The following is a 21,315-nucleotide window of genomic DNA, read 5'->3' on the forward strand; positions in this document are numbered from 1 at the left end:
ATTGTAAAATTGCAGAGAAAACTTCTCTAAAAAAAACCTGAGGCGAACTGCAACCACTTCTGTCCCCAGCTTACTGAATATTCAGATTCATTCTCTCAAGTATTTTTCTTACAATTTTCTTGACATCCACATGCACACTGTGTACCAACAAGACTAATCAGCAGCTGGAAACACAACTGTAACTTAATCTGCAACTTAACTGAAGTTGTAGTAGGTATATTTTTAGTAACAGATTGAAAATTTAGGCCATTAAATTCATTAACAAGCTTGAAGATATGAATGTCTCATCTACTTAATTGAGTGCTTTTATATAAAACTAAGCCATGCATTCATTTGATTATATAGCTGATTTTGCCATTCATCAGTGCCACTCTTGTAATTTAAGTAATTTACCACTTCAATTTTTAAAATAAAGCAGTGTACTGCAAAGTCCCAACATTTAAATGTTCAAGAAATAATACAAAATTGTGGTCACTGTCTAGATATAAGAGACTATCAAAAGCAATAGAAAAGGAATCCAACCCTGAAAGCATACAAAAGTTTAAATGGAGTAATATTCCAGGTGACTTATTTACTATTGCCCTGTTGACACTGTCTGTAATGAGAAAATACATTTGGCATTCATACACATGGGCCATATGGCTGATTAAAGACAGAAATAGAGTTTTACTTCAGACGAGCTATAAGCTTATCCTGTGGATTGAAGGTGCATTAGCGGCTGGAGCACAGCAGGCAAGCTCTTAAGAGTTAAATCCCAGCTTAGACTGACCTAAAGGAAAGGGTGAACTCTAAGACCCCTCTGGGAGGCACACCAAAGCATTGCTTCAAAGGCACACCCCTGACTTGGGCTAAAACACTAATGTAGACACAACCTCTAAGCACCAGAGCACATGCTTACTTACCACCATTTGCTTCTCTGCTGAGAGGTGGGTACGTACTACATATGCAGAGACTGCTGCTTCATTTCTCATAACTTCTTTCAAACATTTACCACCACGTGTGCTATAGTTTCACCTCCGATTTATTTTTGAAGAAATTTAGAAGAAATCATACATCTGCACAACTCTGGTACTCTTGGTTTAATCCACCAAGAATCTCTACTCCTCACCCAATCACATCATCATCATTAATGCTTGTCTGGCTTACACCAACTTTGGAAGTGTGACCACTGGGAAATCATTAGATCTGAGATTAGCCAGGTGTAAAAAGAAAAACATCAATAGCTCCACAGAATAAAAAAAAAAGTATGTTTTGTGAAGTCCCTTGTAAACAGGAGGGTATTAGAATTTTCTGAACAAAGCAATATTTTTCTATTATACATTATTATAATGCTGGCTGGTCATGATGTTAGTACATTTGGTGCATAGCTTATTAAAGTAATGAAATCATAGCTGAAAAGGTGATTTGATAGCACATAAAGGAGCCAAATCCTGCATAGCTCAAGTGATAGCCTATCAAGCAGCAGTGTTACAAGTTATGTTTTTCTTTTTGTAGCTGAATGACATACAGAAATAAAACAGAAGATTCTTCAAAACCAACGGAAATAAAATATACTCCAATTACTGACAATTTTATGCTTTTGCTAATTTTGTTTCCTGAACAGCTAGAGTAGTTGAAACTATGATTTATAAGTTTTTAGACTTGTCCACATGAATTTTTCCATAAGAGATCATAAAGCTTAATTCCTTTAAATTAGGAATAAAATACTTCTTTACCACAGCAGCAGCAGAAAACTAAACAAAAAAAGCTAAAACTGAAGGACACACAGACCAGCTCTGAAGGTTTAAGATATTAATAGAAACATAACTTCTTTTTAGAAACCAAGCAAAATGGTATAGTTTATATCTCAAAAATCCCCCTAGGGAACAGTTCCCTCAATCAGATAGCACATAATAGCAAATGAAGAGGAAAAAAAATTTTCACTGAGATGATAATTTTGAGGTTTTTTTACGTGTATTAGAGCACTCCATTCAGTCTTCTTTTTAAGAAGTGTTCAGTGCCAACCTCCCTTTCTAACACGGTTTCCTCTTTTGTGGCAGATCTTCCAGATACCCTTTCATTTGTGGAAATTAATTATTTTAGGGGTTTTTTTTTCCTTTCTTTTTAAAATAGAAATGTAATATTTCTTAAACAATCAATTTAGTCAGGCATGCCTGGCTTTTTTTTTTTTTTAATATACTAACAAATAAAATAGCATATTGAAAAATAGCATCACACATTTATGTTCCTTAGACCACATCTACCTACCAATAACTTTCAGCATCTTTTCATCCACCTATGGGTCTACAAGGGTGTAGAAAACTCACTCCTCTGCACCTTCACCTGCTACTGCCACACCAATGCCGCAACCCCCCGATAAAACTAATACATACCCATTTTTCAACCCAACATTACCATACCATAGCTACACTGTGTAGCTTTGGAGAAGGAGGAAAAAAAACCCCTCTAGTTTTATAGGGCACTCATAGCAGATTGGAGACCTAATTTAATTTAATATTGAAAAAAAAACTTGAAAATCAAATTTTTGGCAGAGAAAGACCTACAGAAACCTGTCTGTTAGTAAAAACTTTCTAGGAAGATTGTACAGAACAAACCAGAGCAAATTGGGTATAATGCTTTCACAGCGATGGAATTTTGAATCCTCTGTGAAAAGCAATCTATGAAGCATTACAACTCCTCCTGTGCATCCAACAAAGAAAAGACAAGTGAACAAGTTAGCTAAAAGACATAATTCAGGCACAGCAAACGAGTAGAATATTGTTGCTATTTTGCAAATATCATTATTTCAAATATTGTGTATAAAAGAGCGACAGGATTCAATCTTAAAGTCAAAAAGATTTCTCTAAATCTTAAGAAAAGACAATCAGTAAAGTAGCTTTGAAATAGAATGTAGCATTAACACCTTAACCCTTTAACAAAAAACTATTTTCAAACTAATTTCTCTATGCATCTATTTTGGCCAAATTCAGAAAACTTCTGAAATTCTCAGTGTATGTATTTTTTAAATAGAAAAATAACATGAATGTAAAGCCATAAGATCATTCAACATTTTCATGGAGGGGTGTGTGTGTGTGTCTATAAACCAGGTGCAGAAATACATATTTAACTCCCTAAGTCACCTGAAATGTAGACTAAAAGAGAGAATCCCTCACTGACTTTTACCAAATCTGTGTGTTCCTCATACTCATTTAAAAGAAAGCAGTCTTTCTACCCAGATAAGAAAAAACCTCCATAACAAAAGCAGACTTTAAACAGAAATGAACAATGCTCTAGAAATAGCCAAAGGCCAAATATTGTTGGACTAGTGCGATGGCACAGGGACCTAAGGAGTTAGTGGGATCCTTCATACCATTAACCCTCTTCAGTGAGCCCGACAAGCCTTGTTGGAGAGCAAAAAGTTAACTTCCAGATAAACTCTGTTTGGTAGCTTTTTTAGAAGACAGATGTCTTCCCAGTGGAAAAACATTGGAATATTACAGGCTGACAAAGAAGATAGATTTCTGCAGTCCCTCCCAGCAGGAAGCACTCCTCTCCCCTCGCTTGACTAAGTGATTTCCCCATAACAATACTTCTCTTGAACACAAGATAACTGTTAATTTTTTGATATGAGGAGACACTGAAGAGCAGCAAGCAGTCGGAGTACTAACTTGTTTTCCAAGCCAGGAGTTACAAACAAGCCTCACAGTTCTTCTGGTTGCTGCAGATACAACACGCAGTTTCGCTCTAACAAAATGACCTCGCATGGTGGGGGAAAAAAAAAAACCAACCCTCTGCCCTGCCCTTCCCCTCTGAGAAAATATGCAGACAGGCACTGCCTGCAGCTGACAGCTTCCTCGGGACAGAAGTCATGCTGGATCTTCCATTTGCTCTAATAATCAGAAGGAAAAAAGCAAGCGGTTTCTCTAATAAGACAGCTTAAAACCTATATTCTGTAATAGCTTTAACTTAATTACGGAATAACTCAGCATTTTACAAGGAAAACCAATGATGCTTAACCTCATTAATGAGGAGACAGAACTCCCTGTCTTTCTGGTCATGCTGTTACAGTACTTGCACTGTCAGACACAAACTGAAAGAGCAGCAGTTACCTAACAGACACATGACGACTAAAACCAAGGAAAAGCTTTAAACAATATAAATATAGTGGAAATTCTTCCTGTTTCTTAAGAAGCCTACAGGTTTGCTTCTACAATGATTCGAGTCTGCTGAGCAATATATGGCAAAATTTAAATGTGAAATTCTTTCAGGCAGTTCAAGATGATTCCTTTTCTCTGTTTTACACAGGTACAGCGTAACCCTCTATAATCAAAATGAAATTTTACAGGCAATATTTTGGTGAAAACATGCATGCAAACTTACAGACTTATATGACATTCGAATAGTTATTTTCTGTATTGTAAAAGTCTTCAAATAGTCCTTCAAAGGAAAGACTGGCTTAGCAAACTGCAACGTTACGCTTGCAAATGAAGCACAACCCTGTTATATATATTATTTGTGAGGCCATAGCATAAGAATGATTTTTAAGTATGTTTACAGTCCAATGATATGATTGGCATCTTTAAAAACAAAAAAAGAAATCTAGTTTAAAGATGGCATGATAAACAGAAGCATGCTAGCAAGCAGATGCAATTTTAAGAGTAAGATTTCCAGCTCTCTTGATTCCTCTTTCTGCATTTTTTACTTATCCACTGATAATTATAAAATGCTTCCAATATAGTGTTATAACAGTTGAGTTTGTCAGTGACTCCTCTAGACATTTGCAATTACATTCTAATACTGTTAACTTTTCTGCTTAAAAATCCACTTACTTTTCAAATTTCAGTTAAAGCTGCAGAGATCAAAGAGTAAAGACACACTTAGAGTAACTCACCAGTATATACTGAAGCTTTATCATAAAGATTTCTATAAAGGAAGGAATCACTTAAGAGCTTGGACAGTCTTTCACTTCAATCAAATCTACTTTTCATGAAACAAAGCTACTCAAAGGAAACCAATCATGGGCTATAACTACATTTTTCAAGTATAGCTATTCTTTGCACAGTTTGCTCTTCAAAACAAAACAGAGACAAGAAGTACCAAAGGGTGAGATTTACCTTACTAAGTGTAGACATTCAAAGTTGGTGAAATAAACTAATCTCACCAAACTATTTTCTCTGACCAGACGTGGGGATAAAATGACTGGTTCAGATACATATAAATTTGGAGAGGTCAATTTTACCAGGAATGAGAGAGACACACAAAGATAAAAAGTTGAGAATCAACCTTAACAGTATATTTGAAACAAAAGTATCAACTATCAAAAGAAATAATGTTCTTACTACTTAAAGAATATGGTTAAATGTTGATGGGATGCAACTCTAATGAACCTTTGAAGGTGGTTACTAATCAGATCCTTACCTAATCAGACAAAGATTACAGCTGAAGGACTCTTTTTTTTTTTTTTTTTTTAGGATATGCCTTTACCTTTAGAATCCTAAATATTCTGGATTACAGTACTTTTAGTTTCTCCAGCAGTAAATACTTGGGATACAATACATTACTAATCACATAAACTGTGAATAAGGATGGGCTAACACCTGTCTAACAAACTGTTGGGAGAAACACACATACTTGGAACTTTGTCACATTTGGACAATTTTCAAGAGGGACTGAAAAAGGCACATCCTTGATAGATAATGCAACCTGTCACCTGAGATCCAGCACTCCAAAAATCAAGGGTTACCAAGCCACAAACAGTTTTTTCAATGCTGGAAAACTAGTGTGTTCTGGTGTCATCACCCCCCCCCCCCCCCCCCCCGGCTTAAATGGCTGAATCTTTTTTACTTAATTTTTCTAAAAGCAATGAAGTGTGAAGCACAGAGCAAGTCTGAGAATATTTTAGCTCTAGCAGTTTACGTCTGGAAAAGTTAAAGCCAGTAAAATGGAGTTATGCAAGGAGGTGATGTCAGGCAACTTAATGCTACTGATCCCACCTATTAAAATGTTTACCTGAAGACCGCTTCTGCAAAGACAAACGCTTTCCATCACAGCAATTCATCACTTGCCAAAGTCTCCATTCTGCCCAGTTTGCTTTTTAGCCTTTTTAAGCTAAGTCAGTCCAGGAGGACTTGGAATGTAACAGGCTTGTAGGCACTACACAGCAGTGTGATTTCTAGTTGGTACAACAGCAAAAAGTTCAGGTTGGATAAGTATTTTAGATATTTGCCCCACATGAAAAAAAAAATCTTTACCAGGCTGAAGTTTAATAATTACGCAGTAACTCTTTGCTGCCTACCTCCTCACACCACTAGAATACATTTTTACAAGACAACTGTGTGCACATCAGGAGTTAGTTTTATATCCGTAAGTATTTCATTACAACCCTAAATAAAGGTAATTAGGAATATTCTGAGAATATATTCTGATTCTAACATATTACTCAAACTGTGTGAGTAAGTGGGGTGAAGAGGGGGATAGATACGGTATAGATACTTCAATATCATGTTTTCTTTATGAGAAAATGTACATAAACTCAAACATTTTCTGTGCTAAGAAAAAAACCCATAGTATCAAACACTCATTTCCTGTGTGTTTTTTATTTTATTGTTGAATTTAAGGATCTAACAATGCTTTCTGCTTTTTTTTGTTTGTTTGTTTGTTTCCATTTATTCAACCCTCTGGAACCAGGATCTACAATTTTCTAGCTGGCAATCAGTGAAAATGAGTTGTTGCTTCAACATAGTACAGAGGGTAGAGCATTTGGGACTAGAAATATTAAAAAAACCCCAGCACCAAAAGACACCCCCTGCCCCCCCAACCCCCCAAAAAAAAGAAAAATCACCTTTGGAGGAAACAAATTGATTTATTTAAAATGGCTTCAAAAAGCTGTTATTGCCCCAGTATTGATTTTGTCATGTAGAAATTTTGGATAACATGAGAGCTTTCAAGTAGAAACATTCCTAAATGGAAACTTCTCTTTAATGTTTACAGTGGACACTCAATTCAATAATGATCGTTAAGTACAGAAGCAAATTTATGCTTTGCATGCCTAGAGCCCTCTTCCTTCTTAGAGTCTTCATCAAAATCACTTCCAAACAGAAGTGACATTAAAATTCTGCAGAACAGCTGGCTCATGTGAAAACAGCAAGATGTGCTGCCAACAGGAGTGCTTGTCTCTAGAAGCTGATCCTGGATTTCAGTCTGGAGTGTTTCACCATTGCTTCTGGAAAGAAAAACTAACTGAAGCTGCAGTAATTTTTTTTAATTGCTTATGTGTACTACATACAAAGAGTCTGTTTACTTCCAAACTGTTAGAAATGCAAAGAAATTCAGTCATTTAGTCGTACTATTGTTGTAACTATGAGAACTATTGTTGTATCAGGAAAAATTTGTACCATCAGAAAACAACAAAAAAATTTCCACTTTGGAAGTTGAATTCAATCAACACTTTTTGGGAAAAGGAAGTTGGTGGACGTTTCGATTCTTAATGCTTCAAAATACCCCTCCTGAATAGCTGCTTAAACTTGTCACAAGAGTACTGTACAGAGTTGAAACATGCTAGCTAGTTCAGGTGTTTTATTACCCCTATCAGTTAAGTTTTAAACCCAAGAAAAAAGTACTTGTGGTAACTTTGCAAAATTTTTAATCAGAATTTTCTGTTGTATCAAACAAATATTAATCACATTCTCTTATTACCTGAAGCATGTTTTCTCCTCTCAGATGTTGAATTTGGAATGTTGAATTAGACTGAATTTATAAGAAATGAGACTAATCACGGTAATAGTTACAGAGACAGATTTGGGCTGTTCTCGTGAAACAAACTCAAACTTTTCCCAACAACTTGAAACTTCAGAAATGTAACCATCTATAAAATTGGAGCCGTCACATCATCTACATCGAGCTTCCTTTACTTGCACCACCTTAAGAACAGGAATTTCCAGGGAAGTACCTTCAAGCTGACAAATGCCACCTATCACTGCAAATTCTTAAAGCAAATCAGCTTTTCCCATAACTGGGAGAGGAGGTGGTTGCCTGTCAGGGATCTTTAATTTTGTAGAGTTTAGGTCTGTTTTTTCCCCTACTCAGTGGTTATTCATTGTCTTCAAAGGCTGAGCAGGTTTCCTCCTTTAGCGAGGAGACCTACTGGATCTCACTAAAATAGAGTGAGATGCTCAATAGCGTGTAGTATTCAAGTAGGAAAACTGCATTTATTTACCAAACTACATCAAATAACAATAATGAGCTGCTGCTCCTATCAAACATATTTTGTTTGACTGTGGATTCATTATCTCATTGCCAATATCAATAAATGGGCTGTATCTGCTTTCTGAAATTCTCCAGCAATCTTAATTCTATGCAGAGATCTTAAACCACCCAAACAAGCTGCAAGATTCAACCTAAATCACCAATGCTTAACTGAAATGCTGCCTCTGCAATACAAAGATAGATGTAACAAGTTTTGAGGGAACACAGTCTTTAAGATGAGACTTTTTCCTCTGTAATCCCACAGCCATTGACATGGCAGGCCCACAGCCAAAACCACAGTGCACTTTTAGAAATGGGCTTATACTGCAGTTTGGGCCAATTGCAATAATTAACTCCAGTTCTTATAGAGGGAGATCCAAATGGGAGACTTACAAAAGGACCTCAATATTATGCATGACTAAACTCTACTGCTCCAGAAACTTAAGTAGTTCAGAATAACCACACACCACAGAGATTCAGATTAAACATCTGAAGAAATTACTTGGGAAAAGATGTATCAATGAGAGCAAAATAAACTTAAATTTTTCTTCAGAAAAACAAAAATTTCCAATTACCTACAATGGTGAGTAATTGTTTACGTTAGGGTTTTGTTCCCTCCAGAATTAAGCATAATGTTTTCTTGAACATCCAAGTGTTGACCAAGTACAGAAATATCAATTCCCTTTTCATTTTGCAGTTAGCCATACTGAGTGACCCTTTAAATAAAATCTAATTCAAGGGAAAGGAGCTAATTAGTGAATGTGACACCCATCTACAAGAAGGGCCGGAAGGAGGATCTGGGGAACTACAGGCCTGTCAGTCTGACCTTGGTGCCAGGGATGGTTATGGAGCAGATCATCTTGAGTGCCATCACATGGCACGTACAGCACAACCAGGTGATCAGGCCCAGTCAGCATGGGTTTATGAAAGGCAGGTCCTGCTTGACTAACCTGATCTCCTTCTATGACAAGGTGACCCGCTTAGTGGATGAGGGAAAGGCTGTGGGCATTGTCTATCTAGACTTCAGTAAAGCCTTTGACACTGTTTCCTACAGCATTCTCCTGGAGAAACTGGCTGCTCATGGCTTGGATGGGTGTACTCTTCGCTGGGTAAAGAACTGGCTGGATGGCCGGGCCCAAAGAGTGGTGGTGAATGGAGTTTACTCCAGTCGATGGCCAGTCACAAGTGGTGTTCCCCAGGGCTCTGTGTTGGGGCCAGTTCTGTTTAATATCTTTATCGATGATCTGGATGAGGGCATCGAGTGCACGCTCAGTAAGTTTGCAGATGACACCAAGTTGTGCGGGAGTGTTGATCTGCTTGAGGGTAGGAAGGCTCTGCAGAGGGATCTGGACAGGCTGGATTGATGGGCCAAGGTCAATTGTATGAGGTTCAACAAGGCTAAGTGCCAGGTCCTGCACTTGGGTCATAACAACCCCATGCAATGCTACAGGCTTGGGGAAGAGAGGCTGGAAAGCTGCCCAGCAGAGAAGGACCTGGGAGCGCTGGTTGACAGCCGCCTGAATATGAGCCAGCAGCGTGCCCAGGTGGCCAAGAAAGCCAATGGCATCCTGGCTTGTATCAGAAATAGCGTGGCCAGCAAGACTAGGGAAGTGATTGTCCCCCTGTACTCAGCACTGGTGAGGCTGCACCTCGAATACTGTGTTCAGTTTTGGGCCCCTCACTACAAGAGAGACATTGAGGCGCTGGAGCATGTCCAAAGAAAAGCAACAAAGCTGGTGAAGGGTCTGGAGAACAAGTCTTATGAGGAGCGGCTGACGGAATTGGGGTTGTTTAGCCTGGAGAAAAGGAGACTCAAGGGAGACCTTATTGCTCTCTACAACTACCTGAAAGGAGGTTGTAGAGAGGTGGGGGTCGGTCTGTTCTCCCAGGTAACTAGTGATAGGAGAAGAGGAAATGGCCTCAAGTTGCGCCAGGGGAGGTTTAAATTGGATATTAGGAAATTTTCCTTCACTGAAAGGGTTATCAAGCACTAGAACAGGCTGCCCAGGGAAGTGGTTGAGTCACCATCCCTGGAGGTATTTAAAAGACGTTTTGATGAGGTGCTTAGGGACATGGTGTAGTGGTGGACTTGCTAGTGTTAGGTTTACAGTCAGACTTGATGATCTTAAAGGTCTTTTCCAACCTATATGATTCTGTGGTTCTGTGTAATGAAAGATTTAATTCTTAAAATTAACTTCACACAATGTGTTCTCTCTAGGGTGACCTTACAGAGAGGCTCTTCACCAGACAGACTGCTTGATGATTAAGTGAGCTATGCTGAAGCAGCAAGTGATCCAGGAGGCAGGAAAGGATGACTTTAAACCACCAATGTTTTTATAAATTTAGATCTTCAGCTTTTCTATGTTGTAAAGATCAAATCAACAGTATGCTCACATCACTTAGATAGGAATTCTAGAAGATTATACAGTGTAACAACACTAAGATTTTACTCATGAAACAATGCAATGAGTTGCTTGGATAAGAAGAGGACCACCATTCTTTGGCAAAATGCTTGCATTTCTACAACTATTTTATCAGCCATAGTTGAGATGTGCTGTTGGCTATTAAGGGTACTTTCAACAAGACTTTGATCACATACCAGTTAGTTCCTTAATAAGTTTTGAATAGATTGTCACTGAAATTGGTTTTGAAAAAATTTCAGATGACTATGAATAACAAATGCAAGGCTGACAGCCTGGGAAGCATTGAGCTGTAAAAACCTAGGTCCCAAGATTCTCAAAGCTGAGTGCTGCAACACTGGGAACTGGCAGAAAGTTACAGTGACAGTGAATATACTGTTTCAATTAGGATGAAGGTGTCATCAACAGAATTTTGCACAGGAGTTTGCAGCAGTCTTTTCTGGCAGCAAGAAAGAAAGCAAAACTATAATTTCTGTCTTCTAGCAGAGTGGTTGTTGAAACGAAATGCTATTATATTTGAAAGAAAAGAAAACACTTAAAAGAATCAAAGACATTCTTAAGGTAGTATATGGACTAACACTGTTCATTTTAGAAGTCTAGTAAATGGGTACAGAAAAGACAGTTGAGAGATTTCTGAGATTCTGAGCAAACTCAGTTTTCCTTGATTATGAACTAGCAAGCCTGTTCTATAGATAGCTGAAGTTTTACCTTACATTGTGAATCATCCTACATAGCTGTACTTTAAATTAAACCACTATTCTCATTCCTTAAGACAACAAAGAATAGACAGATTAACAAAACCTGTTTTGGAAGAACTCAAAGGACAGCTTTAATATGCAGACTTTTTCTGATCAGGCAGCCAAAAATGAGTACAATAATTTGCTTTAGTTCAACTAGAGTTCAAAGATGTATTCTATGTAGAGTTTCAAAGACTGGAGGCTCCCTGAAAGACTTCAGATCAATACCACTCTGTAGCAAAGTAACTTAAAATGCTTTTCTTGAATTTAGTAAGAAATATGTATCAGAAACTCAAGATGTGAATGTACAAAAGCAGAAGGCATTTCAGATGTTTTGAAAATAAGCTGAAGTCCAAGAGTAAACTACCATTTCATATATATGTTTTAAAACTTACCCATTTGTTCTTAAAAAATTATGATTTCTCCATCAGTCAAAAATACAATCTACTTGGGATTGATGCAGAAATTACCACCAAGATATTTTGCTAAAGAAAACATTTCAATGAGCTATACTTTTGTAAAGGATGACAAATTCTGCAAGTAAAATTTTGTTGCTAATAGATTAGATATCACTTCTAGTTACTAGATTTCTTCTCACTAGTTATTCAGAAGAGAATACTTCCTTCTTAAGCTGAAAAACATGTCTTAACACAAGTATTGAAATTTCTATTCCAAAGTAAAAAATTCTCAGCAGAGCAACCATTAGTCCTTACCTCAGGTTTACACAAGCTGAAATTACCAAGACTGGAACTAAACACTGTAAAAATCCTGGCCTTAGCACTGTGAATGGAGAGCATTCAGAAAGAAGCTTATTAAAAAAAAAGCGCGCACTGGGAACCAAAACCTATGAAAATCAAATTAAAAATCCATACAGGTCTTCAGTGAATACATGATCAAACCTGTCTGACGTATATGAGGTCTAAATAAAGTTAACTGCTTAACAATAGATACAGACAGAAGCATGGTTTATGAGCTTCAAATAACCACCATACTTTTTAGCAGTAACCTTTCATGACTAAAATAATCCACTCAAACACTTCATTGCATCACTGCATCAATCCATTTCATGTTTGCAACCTTCCTCCTTCATTCCTGCTCACACCCTCAGGGGAAGGTCTCTTATGTTGGTGGCCAACCTGTGCAAAAACCAGAACAAAAAACCAACCCACCTCATCACACCAGAAAACTGCCCTTTACCAAACATCAAGTTGCAAAAGCCCATGGACGTGCTGTGAACTGTGCTTTGGCAGCAGAGCGATGCAAAACCAGCAAGCTGCCTCCAATCCCCTGTGCTTCAGGGAGGCCTCACGTGCAAGACCTGGAAGCTTTCAGTAGTCCCAACACCCAATAGTCTTCCCGCAAAGAAGCGGCTGCCCCTACTTTACTTCTCTGCAACTTCCTGCAGTATAACAAGCCCTTAAGCTTATTAGAAACTGGAGACCTCTGAGGAAGACTCTCCATATCATAGTGACTATTAACAGCAAATAGAATACTGCTACAACAGTTCCATTTCCTACTTAAAAGTTATTACAAATTACAACATATTGATTCTATGAAAACTAATATTATGGCATAGGTAAATGAACTGCATTATTTTTTACTTCAGTGCCACTGCTGGGCTCATTTCCCATGGTTTAAGTATTCTCTGCTTGGACCGTAATTCCTCAGGCACAAGTGAGGCACATAAAGAGATACTGCTACCAGGGTGTTTGCAGCACGAGCTATCCTTCAAAAATCTGAAGGTTCCCATCACGTCCTTTCCCTCAAGAATTAGAATCTGACTGCAAACCCTGCAGTAGAACATATGAACACAGAAATGGAAGGGTTCATCTGGACTATCTGTTCAGCATATCACATGAACATAAGTACTCGGAAACTAAATTAGTACTATGTGTTTTTTTTTTTCTGCTAACTCCCACTCACCACGAAATACTTCCAATATCTTAAGAGAAGTTTTAGGTGTATTATAGAAGACCACATGCCACAGATATACGGCATGCCACTGAAAGACAGTGATAGAGATGGCACATCTCAAATTCCTGTTTTGTTGCCCCAATTCCTTTAACATTTCAACTTATTAAATGAAGTGCACCCAATTTCCTAGCTTCAGTAATACAACTGAAGCATTTCATTAACTATTTTCAAAATCTGCTCTGCATCAGAAAATAGAGGTCAATAGACACACAGCACACTTATATTTGCTGTACAGGGCTTCACATCTTCACTAGAAGTTTCCAGGATCTACAAACTGAAGGAGGCTAAACCCCAACCTTTGACATATTGCTCGGCTAATTTTCTCAATGGCATTATTTGTCTCGTGCCTGTCCATCCTTCTACCAAATATATTCTTCTGAGACTGCCACAGCCTTTCATCTGATTTTTCCTCTTCCTACAAAGACCAGTATTAAAGAATACTAACATGGAATATATTTGTTCAATACATATTATTATGGCAACTACTTCACAATACGCAAGTTTAAGATAAGGGGAAATAGGAGAACTGCAGATGTGTTTGCTATTACTCAAGTCTCAGTGGAGACAGCAGAGTGAAATCAAAATACACTTGAAAAATGAAGTAAATTGTGCACTGACAACTTAAAGCTTGAAATATCTCAACTAATCAGACACCTCTTGTTGCTAGGTATATACTGTGCTATGGAAGCTAAACATTCAGTTTTCTCTTACAAACAAGTTCTATTTGTACTAGTCTCAAAAGCTTTTTCATATTATGTATCATTAATCATTACTAACACATTAAAAAACACCTGTGCACTTTCACAATTTATAACTCCTTATTCATAACTTACAGCAATAAGTTTCATGTAGGTGAAACATGTCACAGATGAAGTGGAATTTCATTCTAACTAGAAAGTCTTAGTAGAACTGTGAGGGGGCTCAAGTCCAGCTCCTGCTGAAGTCAGGCTCCTCTTTGCTTCAACAAAAGCTGGATCAGAGCTCTAAACAGCAATTCTTTTATTTTAAAAAATTAGGTAAGAAGCAGCTCAGAAAAATACTATCTACACAAAGATCAAGACTTTAAGAATAAAAACGTGTTTAGCTCCTTTAGATTTTCTAAATAAAAGTAAGCTGCAAATGTATTTTATTGTTATGCAGGTCATAATCACAAGAGGCTGATCAAACGTGAATAGTATAAACAACTATGGTTTTTTAATTTACTAATTTCTATTTCATGTTTTTACATACAAACTCACATTGTTTGGTCTATGCAGTACCCTTTTAACATGACATGTGAGATAAAGGCAAGCATTTTATTAAGTTGCATAAGAAGCTAGGATTTTAAAACAACTCTAGGCTGTCAAATTGCAACCTAACTGCCTGGTACCTACCAAAAGTCACAAATGGATGTAGGAAAGATGCTGCATTTCCCCTCTCCCTCTCAAAAAGTAGCTATTAGATTTCTCAAAGATTTTTTTTTCCCCTCCATCCATGAGAATTTTAGAAGTGGCACCTATCAGAGAAATGATCAAGGTACGCTGTAGATTTCAAGACTGAAGACTAACATTTCTATCTTGTAAGTGCTATGGTTTCACTGCCAATAACTACTGGAAAGGTGTAATGGAGCAATGGAGCATTGCTTACCAGGAACCTACAGTCTCTGCAGGCCTCATCTCTGCTAGGAATGAGCTGAGCCAGAACAAGAGAGTACTGGATCATATTTGGACTGCCTTTCTCTTGTTCATCTTTCATTTTCCAGAAACATTAATAACTAAAATATGGACATCAGGGTGATCATAAGTTGTGAAACAATGATTTAAACAGCTGGTCCAGGGTGGATTTACATAATGAATAGTTGGGACTGGCCTTTAGAATACAAAGCCTCTGTTTTCTTAATGTGGCAAGAGGTGATGGTGTCCACAGTAACAAATAACTTGCAACTTCAGGCTATATGACAGAGCAGAAATAATTTAAAATTATTAAATACATTTTCTGCCTCATTATGCTTCTAACACCCCAAAGACTCCAATTTTCAGACCAGAAACTTCAAATCTTGTTGGGACATATATGCTTGTGTAGCACTTAGCTTTTAGAAATATGACCCCCAGAAACTATAGCTAGTATTTCCGTTGGAGTGGGCTAAGGTCCTGGAGATTTTAATCCTGATGTTTAACAACTGTTCTTACATCACCCATGTGCTAAAGGTATCTCTTTAGCACATACAACACTGACTGACCACGAAAATGTCAATTTAAAACTTCAAACTTAAAATGGAATTAGGATGACAGGCAGAGGCTCCTTTCTATCAAGCAGAATTTCCTGCCTAGCGGACACTGGGTCAACATCTGAACCAGCACTTTGTGAGTATGTTTTCCAGCACTCCATTCAGGTTCAATCCTGGATGCAATTTAGCAAACTGACAGGGAAACTCTTAAAAGGTAGAAAGGTCAAAAATAGAAAGTTACTTAAGCAGCCCTCTCAAAGACTTTATTCTAGCAACAATACTACTATTCAAGCAACAGCACTACATGGCTTCTGAGTGCAGAAGTATTGCCAGGCTTACTTATGAACTTTCCTATATAGAGCAAAAGTTAATTACAAACGTACTTGCTCTATCTTTGTAAACCATACATGTGGAATAGTATTTAGCAATAACCCTAAGCAATATTCCTTAATACGATTCTTTTTGCCTTTTGTTTTTCAGAATTTGGTGCATTTTCTACACAACAAAACATCACAGTATTAGAATGAATTAACAGTGACATGCCACCACCATGGCTTGCTGCTTCAAACGATATCTAAAAACATTCATCACTGGCTTGCCTTTCCTCTTCCAAACTTCATTTAGGAGGGAATTTTTCTTCTAGCTATGCAAGACACATTAAATTCTTATACCTTTTAGACTGACATTTTTCTGAAGATGCTCAATGATTAGACATATCCACGACAAACTAAAAGGCCTGTGCAAGCTTCCCATGTAGCTTTCTCCAATGAACTCCTCACACACAGCAACCTTGCTACCCCAATCAAAATCTCCTCATGAATATTTATATGTCGCATTCTGTGGTGGTTTTCGCAATTTCTCTCATACATTCTTTGCGCACTAGAACAAAGCTCACAGAAGTTAATGGAAGTAAGTTGCTTAAATCCTGCTACTTATATTATCCTCCATTAAGGAAAAACTATTAGAGCTTAAATTCTTATAGGTGAAAACAGAGTCTGGCTATGAGAGCAGAAAGAAACTATAATGCACAACTGAGTCATGTTTGCACTTCTAGCACTTTGTGGTACAGGATCATGATCCCAGCAATTCTAAATTAAAACTACTGTAATCTTCATCTTATATTGTTCTCTATATATTGTTAGGCTTAGAAACTATTAAGGGGCTGCAGATTGAGAACCATTCCTTAACATATTTAAAATATGCACTTATTTTATCAAGTTCTAGTTTACTAGCAAATTGGTTGATAGTCATCATTCAACAGTCAATGGTGGGACACTAAAATCATTTTTGCAGAAGAAACTAGCAAGTTTAAATTTCTAAGAGACTAAAGCAGAAAACCATCTCAAGAACCTAATTTTTATGAATTTTCCATATAAAAATGTCTCAAAAATTCAGGATGAAGAAACCATAGCTTTCCAAAACCATGCTTTATTTTACTTAAAGTAACACTGCAGAGGACATTGTCCTATATCTGATTGAGGATCAAGACTACTTTAAAATAAGCACAGCTCAGAGGTCTTCAATTCTTTCAAAACAGGTGATATCCTGGTTCTCAGAGATTTACTATGACCATTGTATTAAATCATTCCCAAAACATTGCAGAGGTAAGCATGACAATTTCACAGAGTTATAAAAAAAAGTTACTTACTTACAGAGGTTAACAACAACGTAAAGACTGCATTGCCAAAAAGCATGCCGAATAGTGCACGAACACAATGAAACATCATTAACGCTTCTTTTTACATTTGAAATACTCATACCTGGGTACACTGCCTGTTAAACTTCGTTCACTTGACGATGATGATGATGATGACGATGACCCAGGTCTCTGATCTGTTTTCATTCCTAAAGTCTCTGTTGCACTAATCTGAGCTTTTTCACCTTCCTCTTCTGGCTTTTTTTTTTCACTATCACTTTCATCACTGCCTTCTCCTAAGATGTCATCCACCTGCCAAAGAGTGGAGAGTCAGTGTATCAGCTAACAGACTATTCTATATCAATCTTTCATAATTATTGGATCGCTCTTAAATAATCATTAAGAATGTGCGTCAACTTTCCTTGACCTTCTCCTTGAAAGTTCAGATAAAACCCCAATGTCTTCAACACAGTTTCTGTAACAGCTCTAGCAACATTCTATTCAAATTAAATATATTTAGTCTATGTTTAACTTATGATAGATATACATATACTGACATACATGATACAGTCACATTTGAAGATGTTTGCACTTTATAACATGAATAGCTGTAAACAAGAAATTGTATTACGAAAAAGTGCTGTCTTATGAAATTAAAGGGATAGATGTTTTATACTATTGTAACATATAAAAACATATAGTTTATACTATACATATTTTATACTGTTATAACATATAGAATCACCTGGGCAAGGCATATTAAAATCTCTAGCTAGTAAGTATTCTTGTATTTACAGGTATTCCTTTATAGATATATAACTTTAAAGAAGTGTATTCCTAAATAATACAGTATGAATGGAACAGAACATACAGAACCCCATTCTAACCAGGTTGTCTGCTTATGCTAATTAATAAAGGCAAATCTATCAAAGCGTTTACACATTTCATTAAATAATTGTTTGGCCTGTGCTTCTGAAGAGTTAGCATGGGATTTGATACTCCTCTAAGAACACATTCATTTGCTCTGACAGGTCTGGAACCACTGAGACTATCACTAAAAGCAAATCATACTCATGAGCTACCCTGCTGAGCTTCAGAAAGTTATATTCTCTTTAAGTCAGCATTCAACCTTCAGAAAGAGATGAAAACATGAGAAAACATAGGTGAAGATCCCACAGTCTCTATTTTTGTGAATGGCAGAGGACATGGAAAGAAGCTACATGTGAGTATTTCTCTACTGATATTTAAGAATTTTTCCTAAAAGCAGCTTATCTCAGCATAAGTTAAAATACGCTTCACAACTACTCTCTGTTCTCACTAATGCCACACCTGATTTATCAAGAACAAAAACTCTGTGTATGAATATGGACCAAAAGATTTTACACTGCTTATCCACTGATAATCCCCAAAGCTAGAAGAAAGCTGTAAGAAAGTTACTTATATCTGGTCCTTTGTAAATGCACCTCTAATTTCTTTGTTTACCTTGATACGCATGGAAGGAAAGTCAAAGCTGCACTCTGTTTATCAAACTAAATGCAAAAGATCTACACCTTGCCAGTACTCCACTTGAAATATGGTAGAGGTAAATGAAATACCTTTTGCAGACAAAGGGAACTCAAGGGAGAGCTTGCAAGCAAGGAGGGAGAGGAAATAGAAAAATACAGAAGTTTGGTAACAGTCAAAGACCTACTCCATTTCTTTTCTGATGTCCTAACAGAGAGAAAAAAGGTATGTGACCCAAGATGATGAAGGTGCTCCATAGGGCAATTTCACCAAGCACATAGGTGACTCCCATCACGCTCCTTTTGACTTCAGAAAGATGGAGTATGTGGCATTTGTCTTCAGTCCTCTGCTAAACAGATGGATTTGGGGGATTTATTATCTTTCTACAAGCCTCACTGAGCTATTCCTGTTTGAGGGTAGTAGCAAATAATTTTTCTTCCTTATCTTGTGCTACTTTCCACCGAGGATTCTGCCAATCTATATTGTTGCAAAAGAGAAATTATGTAGAAGGAATAATAATAATGGGGAAAAAACCAACCACATAAGAAGTACTTCAAAACATCCTAAAATAATAATTTTGAGGAGACTTGCCAGTGTAAGGGAAAGCAAGGACGTTTTGTTACAAAGTATACTTGTGAATACGATTTCTTTAAATACGTAATTGTTTCAGAGTCGTACAACTCAAGCTTTAAAACTGGATTTAAAAATCCAGGCTATACTATCCTTGGAAGGAATGACTTCTACACAAAATGAAAAGTAACTTGCAAGCTTCTCAGATCTACAATTTAAGCTGTTTTTCCATTGCCTCTTGTCCTGATACATTTTTACTACGTGAAACATTGCTGCCTAATGCCCAGCTCTTTCATTGTAAAAGCTGTAAAGAAATCATAATAAAAAAGGAACCACATACCAGCTTAGTGCATCTAAACACAGATGACAGTTTCAGGTAGAAACTTTAGGAATTGCTGTGTCAAATCAAATTACATTAGTTCAAAAATGCTTTTCCCATGACCAGAAGTTGTCATATGCATGGAAAATAAGAATCATGGAATGCAATCAAGGGTCAGGGAGACTGAAAAGATGGCTAGAGATAAGCCAACAGTGAATCTGGTAAAAGTGTGGGAAGTACACAGGGTAGGGATTTTTCAGTGTGTGCAGAATACACAGAAAGTCTCAAGTGTTTAAGTATTACAGTTTGGGATGGGATGGCAGGAACACCATGCTTGTATAGCTTTGTTAGAAGATACTCACTGTAGCCAACATGGCCAGCAATTGACAGTCAAATGGCAGCACAGATCTACAGCTCTAACTGCTCCTTTCCAGCAAGTCTTACATTTAAAATTACGTTCCTTCATTCCAAAAGCAATGCTTTTCCAGGAAGTCATATGTTTAAAACTACGTTCTCACCACAAAATACGTTAAGGTTTTTAAAGGACAAATTTAGGTTGATAGACATTCAGTGTTAGAGATGTCTCTCACAAACTGACTTTTACAGTCTTTTAAAATCTACTTTGTGTGAACAGTTTTGACAGACTAGCAGTCTAGTTGTTGCCATGTCTTTTTTTCTTTCATTCTGCACAAAGATGACATTATTCTTTTGAAGTCTGGAATGCCATTTAATATTAGAACTACTAAGTTGGTTGTACACATACATGCCCCATTTCTGTAGAAGGGTGTTTAAAATGCATGTTTAAATCATAGAAATACAGCAAATTTTGAAAATCATTGCATATGAAAACAATTAATGTGGGATGGTCCTTACAAACCAATTTAACTAGAAGGCTCCCAAAATATGGATTCCTGCCTAACTATTGACTAAATTGCAAATTGTGCTGAAAAATATAAAGATTACCACCTTCTTCTTCCAGAATTCTCAAAAGAAATGGGAAACAAACTAAGTTTTCATTGAGGCAGTAAGATTTAAGCCCTTCACTTGAACAAATTAATAGGTAAAAAAAAAAAAGCATATTTAAGCAGCAACTATCTATCTAGACACATCACTAACTTTAAATAAATAAAAAAAGCTTAAAGGACAGAAGAAACTTTAAATCTGGTTCAGACCAAGACATACTGATATACCAACTACAACTTCTGCATATGACATTAGATTTTATATAATTAATACAAATGGAACACATAACACTTCAGAAGAAAATGCCAGCTAGTACCAAATCTTACTGATAAGATACAGTGAGGGGATGTTTACTGCTTAAACACTACCATAGCAGCTATCTTGAAAGTACTTAAAGACTTATAACACAGCAAGAATGATTAACACTGAAAAAGAAAAATGATTCATCCCTTGAAGATGACAAATTGTTCCATTTAGCAGGAGAATGAAAAGTCTGACAATTCTTTTAAACACCTGATTATAAAAGCCAGAAAAAGTCCTCAGCTGACAAAGCTATTTTATTTCTTATTTAGCAGGAACACAGCATACACTCATGCAGACAAAATAGAGAGACCAAAGAGCAATGAGATTTTCAGTCTCATATTCTCTGATTATGAGCTGTAAAGTACCTAAAGCTCTGTTAAAAGAAAGCCAAAACCTTTTGTAGTATTAACAAACCAGGTCAGCTGGAAAATGTTCTTACTCCAGAAGTTGAGTTTACACGT

At 36.9% G+C, this 21,315-nt stretch overlaps 1 protein-coding gene across 6 annotated transcripts in view; it reads right to left on the reverse strand.

Moving 5' to 3' along the window:
* The window catches only part of CTDP1 (CTD phosphatase subunit 1), a 125,567-nt gene that overhangs the window by 30,418 nt on the left and 73,834 nt on the right, over positions 1-21,315 (reverse strand). For 2 of the 6 annotated variants that reach the window (XM_075493640.1, XM_075493642.1), the window contains exon 12: positions 17,321-17,508. The exons of 1 other annotated variant lie outside the window; for it this stretch is intronic. In XM_075493640.1, the coding sequence (XP_075349755.1) occupies positions 17,321-17,508 (188 nt within the window). Of the gene's footprint in view, positions 1-6,851; positions 7,202-12,093; positions 12,161-12,549; positions 12,780-17,320; positions 17,509-21,315 lie in introns of those variants that run through there. 3 more of the 6 variants (XM_075493641.1, XR_012774293.1, XM_075493639.1) reach the window with 3 other exon arrangements.

The sequence above is a fragment of the Mycteria americana genome, chromosome 2 (genome assembly GCF_035582795.1).
Source record: "Mycteria americana isolate JAX WOST 10 ecotype Jacksonville Zoo and Gardens chromosome 2, USCA_MyAme_1.0, whole genome shotgun sequence".
Classification (NCBI taxonomy): Eukaryota; Metazoa; Chordata; class Aves; order Ciconiiformes; family Ciconiidae; genus Mycteria; species Mycteria americana.